General features: G+C 38.9%; 1 protein-coding gene and 1 long non-coding RNA gene across 3 annotated transcripts; one reads left to right on the top strand and one right to left on the bottom strand.

The window, feature by feature from the left end:
• Positions 1-1,327: 1,327 nt before the first annotated feature.
• On the bottom strand, positions 1,328-25,393 carry nipsnap3a (nipsnap homolog 3A (C. elegans)). Of its 2 annotated transcripts, XM_069923545.1 has the most exons (7): positions 25,059-25,393; positions 24,719-24,826; positions 19,280-19,493; positions 13,414-13,572; positions 5,422-5,571; positions 4,105-4,191; positions 1,328-2,053 (listed from the first exon to the last, which is right to left on the bottom strand). In XM_069923545.1, exons 1-7 carry the CDS (start codon positions 25,128-25,130, stop codon positions 1,977-1,979), a joined length of 867 nt encoding a protein of 288 aa, XP_069779646.1. In that variant the 5' UTR covers positions 25,131-25,393; the 3' UTR covers positions 1,328-1,976. The 2 variants fall into 2 exon arrangements, with proteins under 2 accessions (XP_069779646.1, XP_069779654.1); XM_069923553.1 differs by lacking the exon at positions 24,719-24,826 and having other exon boundaries at positions 25,059-25,388.
• LOC138757001 (uncharacterized) lies at positions 15,591-24,520 on the top strand. Its single transcript, XR_011353270.1, has 3 exons — positions 15,591-15,672; positions 22,612-22,815; positions 24,192-24,520. It is a non-coding gene; the product is annotated as an uncharacterized lncRNA (long non-coding RNA).
• Positions 25,394-25,461: the final 68 nt, after the last annotated feature.

Here is a 25,461-nt window from a genome sequence, read left to right as displayed (position 1 = left end):
AGTGGGGAAGAAGCCGTCCATGTGCTGTTGAGTGTTCATCTTTAGGCTCCTGGACCACCTTCCTGGTGGCCTGAGTGGTGAGGTCTCAGAGGATAGAGGCTGTTTTTTTAAGGTTTTGCCTCATGTAGATATGAAGTCTGGTGCTCGTGATATCATAGTCTGAGTTAACAATTCAGTGGAGTTTTTTCTTGTCCTGATGCTTGGCACCTCCAAACCAGGCAGTGATGCAACCAGCCAGAATGCTCTCCATGGTACACCTGTAGAAGTTTGAGTCTTCAGTGACATACCGAACTGCCTCAGACACCTCACTAAGTATAGCCGCTGTCGAGCCGTCTTTGTGATTGCGTCAACTTGGAGACTCCAGGACAGATCCTTGGAGATGTTGACACACAGGAATTTGAAGTTCTTGACCTCTCAAATACTGAGCCCTCTATGAGGACTGGGTTGAGTTCACATAGGCAATCTCTCAAAGCCTAGGTGAGGCCACAGATAGTGTTCTGTTTTGATCTCCTTAACCAGGAACGAATATACTTTCTGTAGAGGTAATTCAGCAAAGCTCACTAAACATGTTTCTGGAAATGACAAGACTGTAGTGTCAAGAAAGGCTGCTTGACTTGGTGGGGGGGGGGGGGGGGGGTCCTCAGGACAAGGGTCAAAAAAATTTGGCCTGAGCTGAGAAATTTCTTTACACAAAGAGATAGTGAACTTGTGGAATTCCCAATGAAGGCTGCAGAAGACAAATCACTGAATATATTTGGAAGTTAAATTTCAAAACATTAGAAGCATTGAGAGATGCATGGAGAGCAGGTTTATGGTAAAGATAAATGTGTAGCTGTGATTACATTGAATGGCAGAGTTGGCTCAAGGGGCAATATAATCTGCCTGAGCTATTGTCGAGTACTATATCAGTTGGATTTCTTGCGTCCCAGCATAGGGTCTAATGCATCTCGTTGCCTCTCATTCAAAGGTAGATTCTATCTGGATACTCTCAGTCAGCACAAGGACACTGGACTATTATACAGTGTTCCACATCAAAAGATTTCAGGACAAATGATCAAAATTGCTGAGGTAAAGTTTTAAAGAACATTTTAAGAGTAGAATGAAGTGCTCGCAGAGGGAATCTGACAGCATGAAGCCTGTTCAAGGGATGAACACCAATTGCAAGAAAAACCATAACTGAGCAAGAGACTGGATTTGGACAGTTTGATGGCAGTGAAAAGGCAATGATGAGAAATGAGTCAATGACCTACCAGGAACCACTGCTGGTCTATGAGCCTAGACATTTTGCATGAATGGGAGAGGTCACAAGTTAAGATGGAGGCAGCAGTATTTTTTTGATGATTTAATACTTTCAGAATTGCAACATTGGAGTTCAAAAATAATGTGAAGAAATGGATATTAGTAAAACTTTATTTAATGCTCTGTTAGGATTATTATTTTGGTGTGGGCTTGAACTACTTGTGACACATTTATCATTCATTTCCCACAACACACTCCATGGACTGGGGATACACCTGCTAGAAATTGCAGCAAACCGGTGGGGTCAGATTACTTTGCATTTGACAAACCCACTTTAATATTTTTACTGCATGACTTATCTGCACTTTGGTGGAAAGAGATTCCTGATCATCAATTTGATGTAGTTTTAGTCACAGGAAACAATGTGCAAGTACTGTCCCCTTCTCATTAGGCATTACTGTGGTGATAACATTCAATGTATTAATCTTTCAAAACATTAAATAAGATGTGGGATAAAATTTTGAAAATATTCAAATAATTTTAAATATTATGGGAAATGAAAAAGATTTTACAGAGCAACAAATAAAAGTTGGCCTATTAAGAGAACAAAATAGACTCATGGTTTTAACAAGTTTTCATCAACATGTCTCATTATTAGGATCTAGAATTCTGCAAGATAACTTGAGTAACGTGCATCATTTAGAACAAAACGAGGAACTTTTTTTCAGTGAACGGAATCATTTCAGAGGCGAAAACAGCGTAGGAATAAGGAGTCTGTTATTTTGGGTCATCAGGTATGTCGCACTATCTCTCACTGTAAAAGAAAAGATTGCATTTTAGTATTCAGTTTCAGTTGTTCCAGATCGCATGATGTGCGCAAATATTCAATTTCAAATATGTAATCATGAAAAGGCCTGGACTGATACAATCAAAATTCATCACTCCATTCTATAAGAAAACCTTCGCAAATTAAATATGGTTGCAAAATATTAACTGAGGCAAGACATTATCATGTTGGGAATCACAATATTGTTTTAAGTTGTATTGAACCCTAAACACAGTGAGATCACCGTATAGGTTTTTAAAAAATATATAAAATACAAGTTGTGGCAGTGCACATTGAGATGCAGGCAACTGGCTCCTCGTGTAACGGCTGCGGCAGCAGAGCAGCCATGTCAAGATGGCACCGCCGGTTTGGGCTCCCTCGTGGCTGGGGGAATCGTGTGCGCCCTTGGCTGCATCGTCTCGTTACAGCTGACAGGGGGATGGGACTTGCGGCCGCCTCAAAACGCAGCACAGGCTTTCAAATAAACAGTTGCTGTTGAAAACGAAACCAACCTCAGCTTATGGTTTCTGTTGATTTCATTCCGTGTAGCTACTGCTACAAAGTCATTCAGCCCAACAGATTTATGCCAGAATTTTGCTCTGCACAAATCTTCTCCCACTTGCTGTGCTACACGATGGAGGAAGTTCCATTTTAAAGCATATATCTCTGTGCCATCACAGCAAACATCTATTTACACCAGCCATTCTCAATGGAGGGCACAGACTGCAACCTAACATAATTTTTTTTCTGTTTTACTTGTAGTTGTTAGGAGAGAAGCACAAAAAAAAAAACAACTAAAGTTGACTGCTTCACAGGGAAGGAAATCCATAATCTTTGAGCAGTGTCTTAAGCGGCCCGTAGCTAAAAAAAGGTTGACAATGCTGATTTATACAATTGGTACATCAAACAACTACATACATTTCTGCTTTTGAGACCCTAGTGACACAATGCATTCTTTTCAGAATCCACAATCTTATTTCAAATCCTTTAATTGTCGTGACCCTACCCTAACCTCCTCCAGCCCTTCAATCCTTTCATATTTCAGAACTTCTTCAAATTAGACGTCTCAAGCATAACTCCACCATTGGTGGCCAGACCATAGCTCCAAGCTCTGGAATTCTATGGTGATGGGAAATACTCTGTCCATGTAAGGAGCATTGTGATGTGGAATTCAGTGCTTGAAAAGGCAGTGAAAGTAGATTCAATCATTTATTTCACACACACGAGAGAGAATAAAGTTGTAAGGCAACAAGGCAACATCCAAGGAACGAGAGTAACTAAATGTTCCAGCAAAAAGATGACACTAGTTCAATGAAAGCTCCTTCTCTACTTTTACTCCAGATTATAGTATTATTGGTGGTCATCAATCATACTTTAAACACACACAATGGAAATAATGACTGAGGAACAATTCCATTTCTGTAAAGATGAGAGCAAAGATTTATATTTAAAACTTTGTCAGTTCCTATCACTTTTGTCCCGCATCGGACTTGTCAGCCACAAACGAGCCTGCAGCTGACGTGGACATTACCCCTCCATAAATCTTCATCCGCAAAGCCAAGCCAGAGAGAATAAAATCGGGACAAACATGATAAGTAATGAAATTAGCAGAATCTAAGAGATATTTTAAAAAGGCAGGCTACCTTAAAAAAAAAATCTCCAGATATTCAATGGGAAGCAATAAAGAGGGACAAGAACAAAGGCATTGTTATCTCTAGAGAAAAAAATGCTACAAATAAAAATGGTGGCCACTTGAACAAGTCTTTGCTAATTGGATCTAACTGACTAAATATTCCCATCCATGTTTATCAGGTCACAAGTGATTTGAGCTGATATCAGGTGAACAAATTTTTGTATCTTTGAGCATCCCACTCGGAAAATAATGATGTTTTTAATTGGGTGACTTCATTATCGAGTTCTACTTGCTGCAAAAGAGAACATTTGCTGGAAATCTTCCCCCACCTCCAGTCACTGCCAAAAAGTTGTAAGGCTATGGGTCTCTGAAGTTCATATCCAGTGGACAGAAAGTCAGTCCTTACCTGCTGCCACCACTCTGACATCCTCGTGAGCCCTGCGCCTTCCAGCTGCTCGTGCGTCACAGTCCTCGTACCACCAGAGGGCATGGACTACAAAATTAGAGCACAGCAATTCATAACATTAACTGGGAGCTAATTCTCAATGTGGTTAATGCTTTCCCTGGCTAGTGCATCAAGAATAAGTGATCAGAATATCAGTGATTCTGGACAAAGGATTTTCTTCACTCCCACTAATGAAGGTTCAGTATATTCAAAGCTGATCAGCAGATTTTTGGATATTCAAGGAACATGGAGTTAAAAGATCAGCCATGACATTGGATTGTAGAGCAAACACAAGAAGCCAACAACGACAAAGGGTTCTGAGCCAAAATGTCTATGATTCTTTTTCTTCCACTGATCCTACTCAACCCCAAAGTTCCTTCATTGGATTGGTTTTTGCTCTGGATTCCATCATTTGTAACTTCCTGTGTCACAAGGATCCAATTAAGGCTTCTATTTCTTGCATTCTAATGTTAATTCATTTTTGACATTAGGTTGGTGGAGGGGGGAAATGACATACAAATCTATGTTAAAATGATTTTAAGAATAATTTGTTTATAGTACATAGAATTATAATTTAATTTACAGTGTGACAGACTTCAGCGAGTCCCCAATTCCCACTGTAGCACATATTGTTCAATCTCAACTCAATTAGGCAGTTTGTTTTCAGGATGGAAAATTAATTTGACTATTTAATGCACCATAGAGTTCCCCAACATCGGGACAGATGGGGCCAAAATGTTCAAGCGCGTCTCTCAAGCAGCTAAACACAAAACAGCACGAAAGAGTCAAGATTGCCAGTTGGTCACCAAGTACACAAAAAAAAATAAAAGCAGCAAGGGATATAACAGAAGAACTAATGTAAATTGGGATACTAAATAAATTAGAACATCCTGCCATATTGTGGATCATCCTGTGTTTCCATCCCACTGGATCTTCATTCTGTTAGTGTGTGGAAATGTACTGGTTTCAACCCTGAATATTCTCAAAGCCTCAGCACCCACAGCCCTCCCAGGTAACCAACTCCAAAGATAACTAACTCCCAGAATGAGAAGGCTTCTCAGTTCTGTCCTAAATAGTTGACTCCTTGTCCAAAGACTGTTCTTCTTGGATCATCCAGTCTGAGGACACATTCTCATAGCTTCCACCTGGTTATCTCCCTCAGAATTTTGTATACTTAAAAAGAGTTTACCTCCACAAACCATGGCATACCTCAGTGACCAAGTGAGTGGTGTTAATCAATTAAATTATCTTAAGCTTAAAAGGAAAAATCAGTTTTACCTCTGTTGAGTTGGCCAAATTCACTGTGGAATACCCCAACTAGTTTGCAATATCCAACGTGGTCATGTGCGCTCACAGCTTTCTGGAAGGCTTTCCCCCAAACAGCAGGCCCACCAGGCACCATCTGATAACTTACTAATTCATATACACCTGTTGTCAGGAATGAAGACAGATCAAAGATTAGCATGAATTTTTTTTAAGAACATGGAACACCATGCCACAGAACAATACCAATCAATTAAAATATGCAGATCTAACTTGCCTTACTAATTAAAAGTACATAAACATAGTCCATGATTTAACATTAGAGCTGATTGAGTAATTCTCTGTAGAATATTTGGGCACATCTTGGACATTTTTTTTAATGAATTCTCACTCTGCAAAGATATTTCCTGAAACCCAAACCACAAGTCAAAAATAGACACACAACGGTTTGGAAACCAGTTTGCAAATATGATTCAAGTAATCCATACTACGCCTAGCAGGTTAAGCACAGCAATACCATGACTATCATTTTTGTTTCCTTTTCCCTTGTATTTAACATAAGAGGTAGTCATTCAATCAATCTAAGATTTTTGGAGAGTTTAAAAAGGGTGCAGAGGACAAAGGGTGGGCAATTTGAGTTAATTGGCAGGGACCAATAAAAGGAGGGGAAGCTAAAGGATCAGCCAACAAGGAGCAGCCCTTTGAGGCTTAGGCTGTGAGGCAGAGGCTGAGAAAGAACTTGCTTGCTACCAGAGAGGCAAGGCCAGGTGAGTTAGTTTGATCCTTTAATTAAATTTAGATAGTGGAGTCAGCTATGGCAGTGGACTGCTTGGGTTGCGGGATGTGGGCATCTGGGAGAGCATACTTGTTCGTGTTGATTACACCTGCAGAAGGTGCATCCAGCTGCAACTCATTACAAACAGAGTTAGGGAGCTGGAGTTGGATGAACTGCAGATCTCGAGGGAGGCAGAGGTATTCAGGAGTGTTGGGGAGGCAGTCACCCCTAAATTTCAGGAGGCAGGTAGCTGGGTGACAGTCAGGAGAGGGAAGGGGAAGATCATGTCAGTGCAGAGCACCCCTGTGGCCATTCCCATCAACAATAGATATACTGTTTTGGATACTGTTGATGGGGATGACCTACCAGGGACAAGTTGAGGTGGTCAGCACAGAGGGAAAGGTGGGGGGAGGGGGGAAAGAGAGAGAGAGAAAGAAAGAAGAGGACAGCGATGGTGATTGGGGATTCGTTGGTTAGACAAGTGGATAGGAGGTTCTGTGAACAAGATCGAGGCTCCCGGATGGAATGTTGCCTCCCAGGTGGCAGGGTCAAAAATGTCTCTGATTGAATTCATTGCATTCTGGAGGGGGAGGGGGGGGTATCTGGGTGTCGTGGTCCGTGTGGTCCAATGATGTAGAAAGGAGTAGGAATGAGGTCCTGAAGAGAGAATATAGGGAGTTAGGAAAGTTAAAAAAAAACAGGACCTCATGGGTGGTAATCTCAGAATTACTGCCTGTATCATGCACCAGAGAGAGTTGGAACAGGAAGTTATGGCAGATGAATGCATGGCTGAAGAGTTGGTGAAGGGGGCAGGGTTCAAATTTGTGGATCACTGGGATCTCTTCTGGGGAAGGTCTGACCTCTACAAAAAGGAAAGGCAGCACCTGAACTGGAGGGGGACCATTATCCTGGTGGGCAGGTTTACTAGATCTGTTGGGAAGGGTTTAAACTAGTTTGGCAGGGGTGGGAATCAAAATGTGAGTGCAGAGATCAGGGTAGAAGGGAACCAGAGTGTTAGGGTCAAAAAGGAGGACAAAAGAAAAAGTCAAAAATAATCTACCCCAAAGACGACAAAAATGACAGGCAGGTGAAAAGACCAGAAAATTTGTAGTACAATAGAAATATAGCAAAATTTGTTACAGATACTGGTTTGAGGGTACTGTACTTAAATGGAGTGAGCATTAGGAATAAAGTAGATGACCTTGTTGTACAGCTGCAGATTGAAAAATATGATGTTGTGGCCATCAGCGAGACATGGCTTAATGATGGGTGTGATTGGGAGCTGAATGTCCAAGGGTACACAGTGTATAGGAAAGATAGCCAGGAAAGTAGAGGGGGTGGCATGGCTTTGATGGTAAGCAATGATATTAAATCACTAGAAAGAAGAGACATAGGATCAGAAGAGGTGGAGTCCTTATGGATTGAGTCAAGAAATAGCAGAGGTAAAAAGACCCCATTAGCAATCATATACAGGCCCCCCAAATATCAGCTATGAAGTGGACTACGAGTTACAGCTGGAAATAGAAAAAAGCACGTCAGAAGGAAAATATCAAAATAATTATGGGGGATTTTAACATGAAAGGTAATTGGGAAAGTCAGAAAGTTACTGGATCCCAGGATAGAGTTTGTAGAATGCCTATGGGATGGCTTTTTGGAGCAGCTTGTCGATAAGCCCAACAGGGTTTGGATTGGGTGATATGTAATGAACCTGAGGTGATTAGGGAATTAAAGGTAATGGAACACTTAGGAAGTACTGATCATAACATGATAGAGTTCAGTTTCAAATTTAAAAAGGAAAAACTGATATCAGGTGTGTCATGATAATGAATATGTATGAGATATACCGGAAGTCACGTGGTATGAGAGAGAGATAAGAGCACAAGCAGGAGAACAAAGGAAACTGAAAAATAAAGACACTGAGAAGTTTACCTGATAAAACTTGTGTTCGATGTTTTATTAACTTCACATTTCGGGCCACAAATGTGACAAGGTGTGCCAATATTTCAGTGGAACAAAAGAAATTACAGTGGTATGAGAGAGGAACTGGCCCAAATTGACTGGAAAATTAAACTGGATGGAGGGACAGCAGAACAGAAATGGATGATATTTCTGCAAAAAATAAAAGTGCAAGATAGATATATTCCAAGAAAAAAGAAAATTATGAATGGAAAAATGGCAAAAATGTGGATAACAATAAAGGTTAAAGTTATAATTAAAGCAAAAGGGAGGGCACACAAGGAAGCAAAAATTAATGGAAAAACAGGACCGGGAAACTTTTTTTATAAACTTACAGAAAGAGACAAAGAATCATTAGGAAAGAAAAGATGAATTATGAAAGGAAGTTGACAAATAACACAAAAGGATGCTAAGTTTTTAAAATGTATAGAGTAAAAGAGAGACACAGATAAATATAGGACTGATTGAAAATGATGCTGAAAAAGTTATAATCGGTAACCAAGAGATGACAGATGAACTAAATGAATATTTTGCAACAGTCTTCACTGAGGAAGACAATAACAATATATCTGATAGTCAAGAGGTCTCAGGGAATAGAAATACAGTCAAGATTACTAGAGAGATAGTACTTAGTAAGCTGGATGAACTAAAGTCTCCTGGACTGGATGAGGTGCACCCACAGGTTCTGAAGGTGGCGGCTTTGGAAATTGTGCAGACGTTGGAATTGATTTTCCAGAAATCAATATCCGCTGTTTAAGAAAGGAGAGAGGCAGAAAAAAGGAAATTATAGGCCTTTTAGTTTGATGTTAGTAGTTGGAAAGTTACTGGGGTCGATCCTCAAGGACGAGGTTATGAAATACCTTGAGATGCATGGCATGATAGGTCCAAGCCAGCATGGTTTCATGAAGGGAACATCCTGCCTGGCCAACCTATTGGAATTTTTTTTTTAAATAAATGGACAAGGGAGAGGGTGTGGATGTTGTGTATTTGGATTTTCAAAAGGCCTTCGATAACGTGGCACATAAGCGGCTGCTTAATAAGGTGAGAGCCCATGGACTTACAGGAAAGATATTAGATTGGGTGATAGGCAAAGAGTGGGAATAAGGAATAAAGGAATCTTGTTCTGGTTAGTTGCCAGTTACTAGTGGTGTTCCACAGGAGTTGGTGTTGAGGCCGTTTCTTTTTATAATGTATATTGATGATATAAATTATGGATTGAATGGTTTTGTGGCAAAGTTTGCTGATGACACCAAGATAGATGGTTGAGTAGGAAGTGTTTATTTATTTAAAATATTTTTATTGAGTTTAATCAAAAACATGTAATAGGTTCCTAAAGAACCAAATACAATATATTGATATTATCATATTGTACATTGATGATAGTACATGAAACTACAATCAAACCCATAAGTAATTATTTCCCCCCCAAAAAGAAAAAAAGCTAACTAAATTTAAAAAAAAAAAAATATCTTGGAATGGAGCAGCAACCTCTAGAGGTCCAGCAAAGCATACCAATCTACTGCATCCATGTACCTTAATTATTCAAATTGTGGTAATAAACTATAAATGGACCCCATGTCTTATCAAATGTGAATTTAATTTTCCTGACATTATATCTAATTTTCGCTAGACTCAAAAAAGGCATGGTATGTAACCATTGGAAGTGGGTAGGTGGAAAATCATCTTTACATTTCTACAGGATTTCTCTTTAGACCAGGAATGTAGAAAATGCTAAAACTCTGTTTTGACATTTAATTTATATTCTCATCCTTGGACAAACCAAATATTGCTAGTAATGGACAGGGTTCAACATTGATCCTGAAGATATCCAAAAAGATTTTAAAAATGTCAAAAATTTTCCTAATGTGATACATGACCAAAACATGTGCATCAAAGAAGATTCAAAAATATTACATTTTTCACAGAATGGATTGATATCAGGATAAATTTGAGACAGAGTACACTTTTCTAAAGTTAAAGTATGTACCACTTTAAATTGAATCAAACTGTGTCTAGAACACAGAAGAATTATTAATAAGGCCTAGAATTGCGAACCAAATCTTCCTCAGAGAAGGATAAATTAAGATTGTTCTCCCATTCAGTTTTGATCTTAAAGAAACTGTCTTTATATTCAATATTTTATAATATAAAGCCGATATTATAGCTTCATGTACAAAAAGTTCATCTATAAAATTTAGATCAGGAAGACATGGAAATTCTGGAAGTTTGGATCGAATAAAATGCCTCATTTGGTAATACCAAAAAAAGTGGGAAATTAAATTCTGTCATTAATTGTTGTAAATATGTAAAATTTTGATGAATAAAAGAAGTTTCAGACCCTAATGTCTTTACAGAATAATAAGGTGCCAGGTGAAGATGGTTTTCCACTATAATTTTATAAAGAGTTTAAGGAGTTATTAATTCCTGTATAGCTGGAAGTATTAAGTCAAATGAAAGAGGTACATGATTTACCAGAATCTTTTAAAACAGCATTAATAACTGTAATTCTGAAAAAAGGGAAAGATTTATTATAGCCGTCCTCACGTAGACCTCTATCAGTATTGAATACAGACTATAAAATTGTATCAAAATTGTTAGCTAATAGATTAGTTAAATTTTTGCCAAGATTAATAAATTTAGATCAAACTGGTTTTATTAAAAGTAGAAAAGCAGCACATATTGTTAAATTTTTAAGTTTAATAAATATAGCACAAAATAGGAAGACTCCCGTGGTAGCATTAGATGCAGAGAAAGCATTCGATCGATTGGAATGGGATATTTTTGAGACACTTAATGCTTTTTGGATTCCAAATGCTTTTATAAATTGCATAATAGCATTGTGTGATCAACCAAAGGCAAAAGTGATTACAAATAAGCAAATCTCACAACATTTTTTTGCTCGAAAGGTCTTCTAGACAAGGTTGTCCATTATCACCTTTTTCATTTGCATTAGCAATTGAGGCATTGGAAGAAGTAAATAGAACTGATAATGAAATTAAAGGATTTGAAGTAGGTAATAAGGAACATAAAATTAGTTTATTTGCTGATGATGATATAGTATATTTAACGAGACCAGAAATATCTTTAAATAAGTTGAATGAGAGATTAAAAGAATATGGGTTAGTATCAGGTTATAAAGTCAATGTTGATAAAAGTGAAGTAATGCCCATAGTGGATATGGATTACTCTCAATGTAAAAGATTGACAACATTTAAATAGCAAAATGAAGCAATTAAATATTTAGGAATTAAAATTAATAGAAATATAAGTAATTTGGTTAAGCTAAATTATTTATTATTGTTAAAAAAATTGGAAGAGGATTTGAAAAGATGGAAAGATTTACCAAAAACTTTAATAGGATGAGTGAATTGTATTAAGATGAATATTTTTTCAAGAATACAATATTTATTTCAATCATTACACATTCATTTACCTGAATTCTTTTTTCAAAATTTGAATAAAATAATACATGAATTTCTTTCGAAAGGTAAGATGTCAAGAATTGGTTTAGAAAAATTAATGCAGAAATTTGATCAGGTTGGACTAAGACCACCAAATTTTAAGAATTATTTTAAAGCAGCTCAATTGAGGTTTTTGTCCTCCTGTTCTCAAAAGGGTGAGAAACCAATTTGGATTCAAATAGAAATGAATAAAATTGGTGAGACTATTCCAGAGTTAAATTTGTATAAATGGAATAGCGAGTTGTTTAAAGGAACTAAAGATTTCTCAGTATTAAAGCATATATTTAAAAATATGGAATAGAATTCATATTGAGAGATGAATTAAAAATGATCAATTACCAAAAAATGTTGTTAAAACATAATCAACTTTTTCATTTTACTTTGAATAATTCTTTATTTATCAATTCGTAAAGGTATACAGAGAATAAAAGACTGTTTTTAGGATATTTTTTCTTAACCTGATCAATTAAAAGATAAATATATACAATAAAATTTTTGCATATTATCAATCAAAAATGTATTTGAAAAAGATTGGAAGTCAATTTGAAGATAATAACAGATACATCTGTTATTAAGAAATTTATTACTAATATGTATATAAAATTACAAGAGACTGCAAAAAGATTTATACAAATCAAAAATGCGATGGGAGAAAGATTTAAATATACAGATTCAGGAGGAGATTTGGTCAAAATTATGTTATGAAAGTGTTATGAATACAATAAATGTTAGATATCAAATGGTTCAATATAATTTTCTTCATCAATTGTATTATACACCATACAAGTTAAATGGACTTAATTCTAGTTATTCAAATAAGTGTTTTTGATGTGTGAAAGAAATAGGGACTTTTTTGCATTCAGTGTGGTCTTGTGAAAAAGTGGAAAGGTTTTGGAATGAACTGAGTTTATTATTGGGGAAAATTATGAAGATAATTTGAATAGACCAAAGGATCCAAAAATATTTTTACTTGGATATCTATGAAAAGGATGCAAAATTGAAATTGGACAAATATCAAGAAAATGTTTTAAGTACTGCAATAGCAACTGCAAAGAAATGTATAGTGATATCATGGAAAGATGATAAGGAAGTGTTATGTAGATGGTATAGTGAGATGTGAAATTGTATTATCTTTGGAAAAAATTACATAATTTAAGGAATCAAGTTGAACATTTTTATAGTATTTGGAAACAATATACCTGCTAAATCATGTGTACAGAGCATCCACAAGGCAGGTCCTTGTAACCTAAGGAGAAACTGTATCCAATCTTACTCTGTCTCTCACATGCAATTCATTATTTTAAATAAATAGAACACTTGTGGACAGAGTTGTACTTTTATGACTACTCCTAATGAAACTCGGAAGGAAAATCACATTCACAATCTGCAGTTCCAAACAAGCCAATTTATTGAGATTTGGTTCTCTTAAGTATATTAGTGAACAGGAAGATTTTAAACAGTTTCATAGTTCCCATTATTGAAGCTAATGACTTTGGTGTAGATTTTCCACCATAATTGGGATTCAACTCAGTTCCAGATCAATAATCAAGGAGTTCAGATACCAGACTGTGAAGTTAAATTCCCATTCCCCATCCTCACAGCCAGTGAAGAAATTGATATAACTTTAATTATCTTTAAACATGAAAACAGAATCACACTTTAACTTATCGCTATTAACTTAACTAACCAAACTTAACCCCCTTCTAATTCTAAGCATATGTGCATGTAATGTGTATAAGTTCAGAAAAGTTATTTGATTCACAGTCCAATCTCACTCCTCCAAGTTCACTGCTTGCAGGAAGAAAGGATACTTGCCTGGTTTTGATTCAGTGCACATCTGTGCCCAAGGCACCAGGTAGGTGACTTCACTGATCTGATTGACAATCATTGGTATCATTTTTGAAATATAATTTTCTTGCCAACCTTTGTCCTTTGCCAGGGCTTCCCGCACTGTGGTCCGCTCCTTGTAACTGCCTAAGGGAAAAATACCGTTACTCAGCTCATTAAGCTTTACTTCTGTAAATGTAGATTAGTGACAAGTTGACAATATGCAAATAAAAAAATCCAAGACCACTCATCTTATAGACCCGTGGATTGAGAGATGGCCCAGAGAAATTACCTGACCTCTTTTATTAAAAGTAGCTAGAAAGTAGCTAAATATTGGGAATGTGAGAATAAGATCCCATTGTTCAGTCCGTGAAGTTCTTCTGCCTTTTTATTGTATCTTAACACCCTTTAGAGGGTTGTCATCAGGCATCGATCGATATGCACCCCTTGTCTTGCTACAACAGGAGATTCAATGTCCAAGTCCCACTCCAGAGTACAAACATTTATGTTTATACAGGGGGAAGTACTGCGTTGTCATAGTTCCTATTGTTCCAATGAGAAATAAAAAATTAAGTTGTGACTAATTATTCAAGATATCCCGACCAATCTAAACTTCAGTCACGATTTTTGAAACAGACAACCTGGAAGATTGATTGTATGCAAGTCAGCAATCATGTTTCCTATGTTACAAAGTGGCAATAGACAAACTGTAAATTATTCTGTCTTTTGTAAGCCTTTCTTATCCACTAAAATACAGTACCACTTCAATTATCTGAAATCATTCTCCAAAATCCTCATTTATCTGAAACAAATCAGAAATCCTCATTTATCCAAAATTTTTCGGAGCCAAACTGACCTCACAGGTTGAAAATAATTCACTCGACATGAAATTAGAATGACAATTGACTTTGCTTTCTCTTTCCACTACTCCTTTACTTTCACCTATTGACTTCTCTCTCCAACTTTCCCTCTCACGCTGCGTGCCACTGTCTCTCAGCTGCAAGCGGTCAGAAGAATTCCTTGACCTGGCATCATTAAGTAGAGCAGGGGTGGCCGAACTTGCTTAAGGTAAGAGCCACAAACGATAAAGCTCAGATGCTTGAGAGCCGCAGGACAAGAACAAAATTCACACATACATTTTTATTGTTACATACACATTTCGTAACAAAAATTTTATATAAATTTTAAGAAATGCATATTAAATGCAATAATATTTATTCCTGCCTGCAGTTTTTAAACTGTTAATTTGTATTAGTTTCAATAATCACAGACACAAATATATAAAAAAAGGTACACCAAAAAAATGAGATATTTTAATCAGATTTCCACCTTACAAAATTAGTCTTATTATAATCATATTTTTTTTATGACTAAAACACAATGTTATAGATATCAGGCTATCAAAGGCACGAGTCGGGCGGGCGAGGGGGAGAGACCAGCAGCGCGAGGTGGGCGAGGCAGGGGGGAGACGGGCAGCGCGAGTCGGGCGGGCGAGGCAGGGGAGAGACCGGCAGCGCGAGTCGGGCGGGTGAGGGGAGAGACCAGCAGCGAGCCGCATATTAAAGGTCAAAGAGCTGCATGTGGCTCATGAGCTACGGTTTGGCCACCCCTGAAGTAGAGCGACCTCCCAGCAGGAGCAGGGACTTTTGCTCCCGGGCAGGAGTAGTGACCTCAGTGGGGATATGTTGGTTGTCAGTGGAGGCCAGCATTTTTTTTTGGTGAGAATTAAACAAATAGCCTTCCCTTGTTGTTTGTTGTTGTTTAACCATTGTTACAAGCAATTTGCTGTTGCTACTGGGCTGTTTTTAAAAAATGATCAGTTCTCCAAAAAAAAAACATTTTATCTGACATAGGCCCAATACCGACCACTTCATACAATCATGAAACCACCAACTTTTCAAGCCTCCACAACCTTTTGAGGAATGGTATCCTGCTTCGTGTTATTCCAGAGTACTATTCCATTAGTATGCTTTTGGCCCAGGGGAATAAAGTATATCAATTAAAAAAGATACTAGAGAAAAAAAAAATCTAAACTAATCTGTAATCTGAAGGCATCAACATAGCTTGTTAAATGCACCGCATACTTAACAGTCACTCAGGCAATGACAGCACATGTCATAGAGAATCACAAAACTGCAAATGAGCAAACAATGAGCTGGAGGAGGAACTGACCAGGTCAAGTAGCATCCACGGGTAGAAATGGTCAACCCTTCAGGCCAGAATCCTTTTTCAAGTCCAAAGTAAAAAGTAGGTGATACAACATACATAAAGGGGGAAAGAAGCTGAGGAGGGGCCAAGAAGCAGTAGGGTATTGGAGGTACAGGATACATTATTATTAAGGTTACATTTGGGCTCACCCTGACAATGGATGAGGCAGAGAACAGAGAGTAGGAGTTGTTGGGGGAGTTGACATGGTTGGCTACAGGAAGTTCAAGTCCATGTCTTTGATGCACAGCCAGTGTGAGTGAAGTGCATATTCAACACTATTAGACCTAAATTAATCTGTGCTTTTGTTCCTTGCCAGCAGCCATACCACAAGCTACAACCCGCAGGGCAATGGGCAAGTTGAAAGGGCTAATGCTACAGTCTGAAAGACTGTTAATCTTGCTTTAAAAAAACATGGTTACCCTGTTACCCGGTGGCAGGAGGTGCTGCCTGAGGCACTACATTCTATTCCATCTTTATTGTGTACTGCAACAAATCAAACACCTCATGAACGTATGTTTGCCTTTCCTAGGATATCAGGAACTGTGATGGACTGGCCAGCCTGTTTATCTGAGCCTGGGACCGTGCTGCTGAAGAGCCACGCTCAGGCGCGTAATACAGACACCCTAGTCCAACAAGTTTAGCTACTGCATACTAACCCCAACTACGCTAATGTTAAATTCCCAGATAGGAGTACTGACAATGTACCCCTAAGAGATCTGGCCTCGCCTGGTTTTCCCCTTCCTCACACCCCTACTCAGAGTGAGCCTTAGAGGTTGGACTCAGACAACTCCCCCACCCCCCCCAGTTTGTGACCCCTAGTAAGCTTTCAGATGGCCATATTGAGGCTCCACTGCCTCACGCTGGCAATTCTGGAGCGGTTCCAGAAGCCAGTCCTTCCCGCACTACAGACCCAGGACCTGTACCAGTTCCCAAGGTTGCAAGGTTGCAAAGGAGCCACCTGTTTTGAGACGAAGCACCAGAATTCGTAAAAAACCTGATAGGCTGACATATTCATAAAACATCTCATTATATTTCGATTGCTTGCTAGATACTGCCGTATTTTGACTGTTAGAGTATCTCAAGGCCAAACATGGTATCCATGTATCGCTTGCTTCGGTCTTTCCTAGCAGCTGTCCTTTTGATTTTAACCCTTCTTCTACCAGGGGGAGACTGTGGTGAATGTCTGCCAAGCTACCTGTCTCCCCTCTGGCGAACCTTGCTGTACTAACATTGGCTGTGCATTATCTCTACTGTTAAGGACACTCCCCTTGGATATAACTATTTATGCATCTATTGTCTTTCATTATTGTACCATGAGTTTCTGCTAATAAAAGCCATGATTATTGTTTGACTACATCGTCTTTGTCTACTTCATCAACTGGCACTTCACATACCATATATGCTGGCATACAAGATGACTCTGTATAAGGAATTTCCACCCAAATGTAGGTTTTGAGCTATATTCGTTGTATAAGACTACTGCAAGTCTTTACTTACCTGGTAAGTGGAATGATACTGCTAAGCACATTTAATATGTTAGCGTATTTTAAAATAAACCACAGTTGGGTCCTTTAACAGGCCATTTAAAGCATGTACAGAGCTGACGGAAGTCAGACTGGGCAGATGGCCCCATGAGGGAGCACTGACACTTCGCTGTTAATGTTCATTTTTAAACTTGGGGCGGGAAAGTGCTGAGACTCTTTTGTTAAAGGTTCGTATTTTATACTTGGCGTACAAGACGACCCGTGGTTTTGGGGTGACAATTTTGTACATTGACATATACGGTATCCCAAATATTAATTGAGATATCAGTAAATTACAAACTTACAATCTTTGGACAGAAAGCAACCCCATTTTCTTTCTGAAATGATCTTCTTGTAGATTTCGACCCCAGAAGGAAAATAATTGTTTGGTACGTTCTCGGAGTTTAATTACCCTTCAACTGTCTAAATCTAACAAAATACAGATAATGCTAATTCTGTGTCATTCTATTCAATTTCTGAACCCTTCCAAACCCAATACATTCTTCCTAAAATGGAGTCCTCATAATGAAATGTATCAAATGGGGGTCAGTACATGTTCTGAGTTATTTCCTTTCCTTTTGAGCCCTGGGATAAAGGTCATCATTCAATCAACACACAAACTAGCCTATCCTCATCCACACTGCCTGTATCTCCCACTGTCTAGGAAAAGCTGATAGCATTAAAAGACTCAACCCTCCCTGGTCCTGCTCCTTTCTCCCTCCTTCTGTCAGATAGAGGATGCTTGAAAACACAATCCTACAGATGAAAGGGAAGTAACTTTCCTGCTGTTGTCACTCTTAAATAAGCCTCTCATTGGTAAAATATGATGCACCTGCATTTTGTCCTGGTAACATTCTATACCCTGCATGCATTCTGTAGTAAAGTGTAACCCTGCTCCTGTACTTTTATTTTTTTATTATTGCTGTTTGAGTTGACTTAGCTGGATAGTGCGCAGAACAAAGCTTTTATTACATCTTGGTACACTTTTCAATAAACAAATCAATTCAACCAGACTATTCTTAGACATCAGCTTTGAGTATTTTATGTATAAGCATTAGTAATACTCTTGAGAGTTGGAAAATATTATTTTCATCTTTGAATATGAAGTGAATGATCTTGCCTTCCTAAACATTAACCCTCACGTGTCTGGATTGAAAATGCTATCTTCTGTATTGTGTCCACTCTGCACCCTATCTGGTTTCACTTGCAAACCTGGATATGCAACTCTTCATTTTATCACATCAAAAAGGGAGGAAAACAGAGGGAACAACATAGATCTCTGGAGAACACAAGTCACTTCCTTGGAATTAATGCAAAATCAGATTCCTTTAAGTGGGGGGGGAACAGAGATGTATAATCCAGTATTCATGTGGGGAGGTGGGGGGACAATCAGAGAGGGGGAAAAGGTGATACATTTAAATTTTTGGGGTCACTATTTTGGGGAACCCAATATACGAATGTCATCGTGAAGGAACCACGGCAGCACCTTTACTTGCTCAGGAGTTTGATATGTCATCAGAAATCTTGGAGAACTTCGACAGATGTGTAGTGGAAAGGGTGCTGATCTGCTGCTTCGGAGTCTGGTAATGGGGGCACCAGCCCTGCAAAAGGTAGTGAACACAGTCCAATACATCACAGGCAAAACATTCCCCACCGTCGAGAAAATCTACAGAGAATGCTGCATCGGAGAATTGCGGCAATCATCAAGGATCCACACCACCCAGCACATTCTCAGTTCTTGTTGCTGTCATCAGGAAAAAGGTGTAGGTGTCATAAGACTCGTACCATCAGGGTCAAAGACAGTTGCTTCCACTCCAGCAACAGACTCCACTTTATTCTCCTTATTATAGAATATTTATTTTTTTTCTGTATTGCAGTTAGTTTACATTTCACTTTTGCATATGTAATTTTTTTCTTTAGTACAGTTTAGTTACTGATAAGTAGGAATTCTGCCTAAGAGATTAAAATCTCAATGCTGAAAGCCTGCTAAACCTTACCTTTTCTACACTCTGTACACCAGCTGCACATATTCTTTAACAGTGCCCCAAAACAATGCAATTCCCATTTCTGAACAGAGTATGATGAACCAGTGACATCACCTGGTGAATATTACTTTTCCTTACCATATTTCCAAATATGGAAGACTTCATTCAGAGTCCCAAACTCCACAGACCAGTAGCCAATCAGCTCTGAATGGGCAGTACGCAGGTGAATATTCTCAGCTGTAAGCTTCAAAAACTCAGGCATTTTGCCTGGCTCTATGGTGTAGGTGCGAAATTCATAGAAAGTTTTATGCTGTTGCTGGGGTCCTGTAGAAGTTCCGACAGACCTGTGAAGCTGAGAAAAGGAACTTATATAATAGAGGGAAACATCTTAGATGTAGGTCCTTTATATTAGTCCTTCAGCCATCATCTGTCTCCCTAGGGCACCACCTGCACATGAAGCAGAATATACTGACATTTCTCCAGAATTAATTTATATCAAGTATCTTCAATATGTTTGCACAATATTTTGATCATCTGAAGGAGCCTCAAATCAAGACAACCGAAGTTCTAGTCCCAATATTAAAAAGGACACTTTTTCAACATTTGTATGCTGGCTCAGGCATAGGCTAAATCATTCTGGTATGTTCAGGCAGAAGTTATACACTACAACTCCGATTATCCAAAATTAGATTCTCCAAAATCCTCATTTATCCCAAATTTCTTTGAGCTGAATGGATCTCAGGTTGAAAAAAAAATTCACTCTACATGAAATTAGAATGGTGATTGTCCTCTCTCTTTCCATTTCTTCTTTACCTTCCACTATTGACTTTTCTCTCCAACTTTCCCTCTCAATCTGGCTGCCACTGTCTCCCAGCTGAAAGTGGTCAGAAGAATCCAGTGTCCTGATATCATCAAGGAGAACAGCCTCCTGGATGGAACAAGGACGTCAGGCTCCCGGGCAGGAGCAGGGACCTCGGTGGGGAGGTGTTGATGATCAGTGGTGTTCAATTTTTTTGGAGAGAATTAAACATTTTAATGCTTAAAAAAGCCTTCCCTTGTTGTTTGTTGTTGTTTAAACAACTGTGATTTGTTATTGCTAATGGGCTGGGTTTTTAAAAAAAAAAATGACCTGTTATCCGAAAAAACTTTATCCAACACTAGTCCGGTCTCACCATTTTGGATAATTGGGCTTATACTGTACCTTCTTGCCTTTACATATCCAACCAGACTTGTTAATTCATGCCATTGATTTAACCAAATTTTATTTCTTTTATTAGAAATGGGCAGTGCAGCACCATTTATTCATCTTGAAAAGACATTAGTGAACTGCTGCCTTGAATATTTGTAGCCCGCGTGAAGAAGTTATTCCCAATGAGATGTTAGGTAGGGAACGCCAGGATCTGGATTTGGCAACAACAAAAGCATTACCAATGTATTTCCAAGCCATGACAGGGTTTAAAAACAAAACAATGATTGAAAATGAAGAGTTGTAAAGAGGTTCCTTGATTCTTTCTCCTCCAACACCCCCACCCACCGAATTGAAAACCAAAAACTTACAGAACTTTTGCTAAATAAAACAGAACATAAAGAAGCAAGAGGGTGGTGAGATTTATAGAAAACATACAACAGAACAGTTTTTGATCAAATGCAGGGAGGTTTACAGAGTTGTTTTGATGTCATAGATAATTTAGGCAAAACCTCTACTGCTAATCAATTCCTCAGTGCGAAAAGGAGTGAAACACAAAAGTAGGCCAATGTGGCGATTGTAGCAAAAAACACAGAAATGCTAGAGGAACTCAGCAGGTCTCACAAGATACCTTGACGAAGGGCTCAGACCCAAAACGTCTTTACCCCCCATGGACACTGCCGAGTTCTACCAGCATTTTTGTATTTTTCCTCTGGGCTAAAGCACACTTAGCTCATGAAAGAGAAACTAAACCTAAAAGGAAAGGGTTGAAAACGACAAGTTTTTGGAAAAAAAATCTGAATGCTTTGATAACAGTTGATCAAAATTATAGAAGTGATGGACTAATAAAAAAGGACAATCTTCACTGAGCAATCATGAAGTCATTTTTAAAAAAAAATAGACTGGAGTTTTACCACAGTAACAAGGTGTTACAGTGGGTACAGGAGAGGAATGTTAACCTTTACAACACGAAAATCCCAAAGGAAAGTGAGAACTAAAAAAAGGAATGGTCTTTCTTTCATATGGTTGATGGGTTCCTCAATTAGCTGGTTAATAGCAGCGGAGACACGTTGCTTTCTTTCTTTTCCAATCTTTTTATCATTATTATAATTTATAAACACATACAGTTCAAAGAGATATGAAAAATACATAGTAAATAACGAATTAATACAGAGATATTAAACAATAATATTGCAGAATAAAAATATATCATAAAAAAAATTTTAGATCAGTTTAGAGTATGAACTACCTCTAAAAAAAATGATATAATTAATAAAAATATATAAAAAAAGAGAGAAAAAAAAACCAAAAAGGAAGAAAAAACAAATCTGAATTAAAAACTTTAAAAAAAAACCTACCGATATAGCTAAATCACGCCGATCACTCCAATCTCATCTAACAGCCCAATTATCATACATAATCATAAAAAGAAAACAGAGCCAGATCAACTCACCACAAACGAAAATATTGAATAAATGGTCGCCAGGTTAACTCAAACTTAGAAGGGGATTCATAGACAGAGTTTCTAATTTTCTCTAAATTTAAACATAGTATAGATCTTCTAGCCATTAGTGTAAGAAAAGCAATCATACGATCCGCAGGAAGAGATAAATAAGTCAAATCTATCATTGGTAATCCAAAAATTGCAGTAATGGGATGTGGTTGTAAATCAATATTCAAAACGGTAGATATAATGGAAAAAATTTCCTTCCAATAATTCTGTAAAGAGGGACAGGACCAAAATATATGTGTAAGGGAAGCTATTTCCAATTGACATTTATCACATATAGGATCGATATGAAAATAAAAACGATGGAGTTTATCTTTAGACATATGAGCTCTATGAACAACTTTAAACTGTATCAGTGAATGTTTTGCACATAGAGAAGAGGAGTTTACCAGTCGCAGAATTTTATTCCAATTTTCATTGGAAATATGAAGGTTGAGTTCTCTTTCCCAATCGGAGACACATTGCTAGGTTGAATAATTTTCTGACATCTCCCAAACTAAAGTTCCCTCCTCACATTTCTTATGCCCCATCCCAGCGCTTAATTCCCTCCATTTCAAAGAACCTTTTCTGTTTCCACTTGCACACTCAACAACCATCACTGCACTCACAAAGACTTGCCCACAGCAACTCAGCTGCATGACTCCTTCCATAGGAGCAGTGGTGTTTTTAAAGTTCTCCTTTCTATTCACTCAAGAAGAGAGCAACTCGAAGCTGCCGACTACCGATGTTCATCTCTTCCAATTTTGTTTGCTGAACTTTGTTCTCTTTTCCCAGGTTCCACATACAACTTGGGCTGAGAAAAAGAGAGGAGGAGGGGTGCAGTCTTTTCTCAAGTTACGCCCACACGTTCAAATCCTTTTCAAGCACTAACCCAGGTGGTGCAATTCATGAGCCATCAATACTAGATGATTCACCAAATCAAAAGTGGGTCCAAGTGGAAAGTACAGCCCAGGTTCTTAGTGAAGAAGTGCTGAAAAGGTAAGGAAACTTTTTTGGGGGGAGGGGAAAAAAAAACCAGAGACCACCAAATGCTCAATTATTTTCACAATCAGTCATGAACTTTCTGTATCGTACCCGAGATTAAGGAGGAGTCCGCTAATTATATTAGTATGAATATGCAGGATTGCAATGACACTTCTCAAGAGTTAATGTTTTGTTACTTTACTCAATGTTGAAGCTGGTCACTTTTAGGAGTCCATTGGAGAGATTTTCTCAGTGATGCACATGTTGAATTCTCATACCTCTAGTTTCCTCCATGGTTTGAGGCCTCAAACCGTGCATCTTGGCGCCTCACAGTTCAGCGGGCAGCAACCTCCTTTGAAGAAGACCGCAGAGCCCACCTCACTGTCAAAAGACAAAGGAGGAAAAACCCAACACCCAACCCCAACCAACCAATTTTCCCTTGCAACCGCTGCAACCGTGTCTGCCTGTCTCGCATCGGACTCGGCAGCCACAAACGAGCCTGCAGCTGACGTGGACTTTACCCCTCCATAAATCTTCGTCCGCGAAGCCAAGCCAAAGAAAGAAGTTTCCTCCAACTACGTAAGGAAATAATGCCTTCAATTCCCTTCTCAAAATCCCTCTTCCTACCAGATGCATAGAAAGTTTGTCCTAATGTGTTATATGTGCCAGCGTTAAAGTAACACAAGAAGCACTACGGACCAATATGATATTCATGGTGTTACTAAATGTATATTCTTGTTTTGTTGTTCACTTTAGATGTCGTACAGCCTGCTCCCTTGCAGGTCAGCAAGCGCGCCATTCCGTGGGAATGGAGTGTGATGTTGTAGAAGATTTGGCGTTAATTAAGCATTATTTTGTGACATTGCAAAGAATTCTGGGAGTTTTTAAACTTTGTATGTGGCCAACTCTTATTGATAAGGATTATGAGATTGTAACTATCGATGAATTTTTTTTAACTAAAAGTGAACCCTCTGGAAAAAAAAAACTCAAAGCCTCAGAAGGGCTGTCACATAAATCAGTCGTGATGGCTTTTGTACCAAGAGAAACATCTTTCATCTGGAGGAGACATTAATTATGACAAGGTTGAATGCATATTTGAAGCTCAGGAGTATTTAGAGGTTTTTCTGGAGACAGCTCTGGCAAAACAATGAAATTCTAAGTCCATGAACAAATGTGAAAGTGGTTTCTAATTAGTTAGAACATGTGAAGTCATGTGCAGGGATTGATTCAAAATTTACTATCTAAATTGACCCATTTCTGTAAGAACTTAGGGTATCAGCACTATGGAATATCACTGATATTTCATAGCATTGCCCCTCCCTGCCACCATTGCTACAATTGAAGTCTTAAAACTGTTTGTATTTTAAAACTGCTTCTGTGGTTCTTTGCAGTGTTCTTCATTCCCAGCTAAGTTGGCAGCGCAGACAGACTCGTCCTCATGCACAGTCCCGACACTGCACCGTCTCAAGAGCAGTGTCGGATCGCCAGGTCACTGATTACATTGTGTGACCCAGTGGGCAGCACTCCTGATAAGAGATCCCAAACTCCTGACTGCCACTCAGGTATTGGGGGTGAACATTAAAGACATCTTATTTTCTCCAGATGAACTACTCTCAACAGATGCAAATAGCCATGTTGTTTATCCACAGTAACTCAACTTCCTTTGATCTCCTACCCTCTTCTTAAACAATGTCACCAGTTGGAAATTGCTTCCAAGTATTTTTTAAATCAAATAAATGTTTTCCTTTTTTTTAGAAAAAAAACATGTCATAATGGAAGCTGGAACGTATTTTACTCCCTTTTTTGAAAAATAAAGATGCAATCTACCGCCAGTTCCATGACAAGCTCTCGTTAACGGGCATCACTCACTGGTCCTGGTCTTTAATGAGCAAGATTTTCTTCGGACACACTCCCTTACCCAGCGCCTGGATTCCCAGGAAATGTGAGGTGCAGCTGGCCTGGATCCACTATTGCACCACCAGAACTGCTGACGTGCTCCACTGCATGCAACTTGGAGTAACTTCTCCTGGCCCAGAGAAGAAGAAAAATTCTTCAGTGGCAATATGTCCAAGCATTCAATGGATTAGATACAATGTATACATGGATATGCCTGTGTGAAGTGAAGCGACAGAAAAACAAAATTGCAAACCAGAAGTTTCCGATATAAAGGAGGGCAACATGTGTCTAGAGAGAAAAACAAATCATCCCCCCCACCCCCACCACCCTTTCTCCAGAGTGGCCATGGTTGCAAGTATTACCTGCAGTCCGGGGAAGAGGAAGCGTGCAGTGGCCGCCCGGGCCAGGGCCAGTCTGCTCCCGAACCGGTACATGTCCCCGGCGAACGTTTGGGGGCGTTGAGACCACCGGATTCAGACCCCGGGCGGGCGGGGGACGAGACGCGCCGCGAACCACCACCACCACCCCGCCGGGCAGCAGCTGTCGTCGCCCCGTCCCTGAACGGAAGCCGCACACAGCATGAGATCCAATCTCCTTGCAGGGTGAAGCGCTTTGGAGGTTACCCCCGGGTTAGACCAGCGCCCGCCCGCCTGCTGGACTCGGCGACGTGCGGAAGAACCTCGATCTTCTTCTACGTTCCTACCAATGGCCCAAAGCGGTCTCCTCTCTGCTACTGCTCAGCGACATTGAAAGAGAATGGAGCCC

The sequence above is a fragment of the Narcine bancroftii genome, chromosome 1, assembly GCF_036971445.1.
Source record: "Narcine bancroftii isolate sNarBan1 chromosome 1, sNarBan1.hap1, whole genome shotgun sequence".
NCBI classification, from domain to species: domain Eukaryota; kingdom Metazoa; phylum Chordata; class Chondrichthyes; order Torpediniformes; family Narcinidae; genus Narcine; species Narcine bancroftii.
Note: the sequence above shows the minus strand (reverse complement) of the source record. Positions and strands in the feature narration are given on the sequence as shown.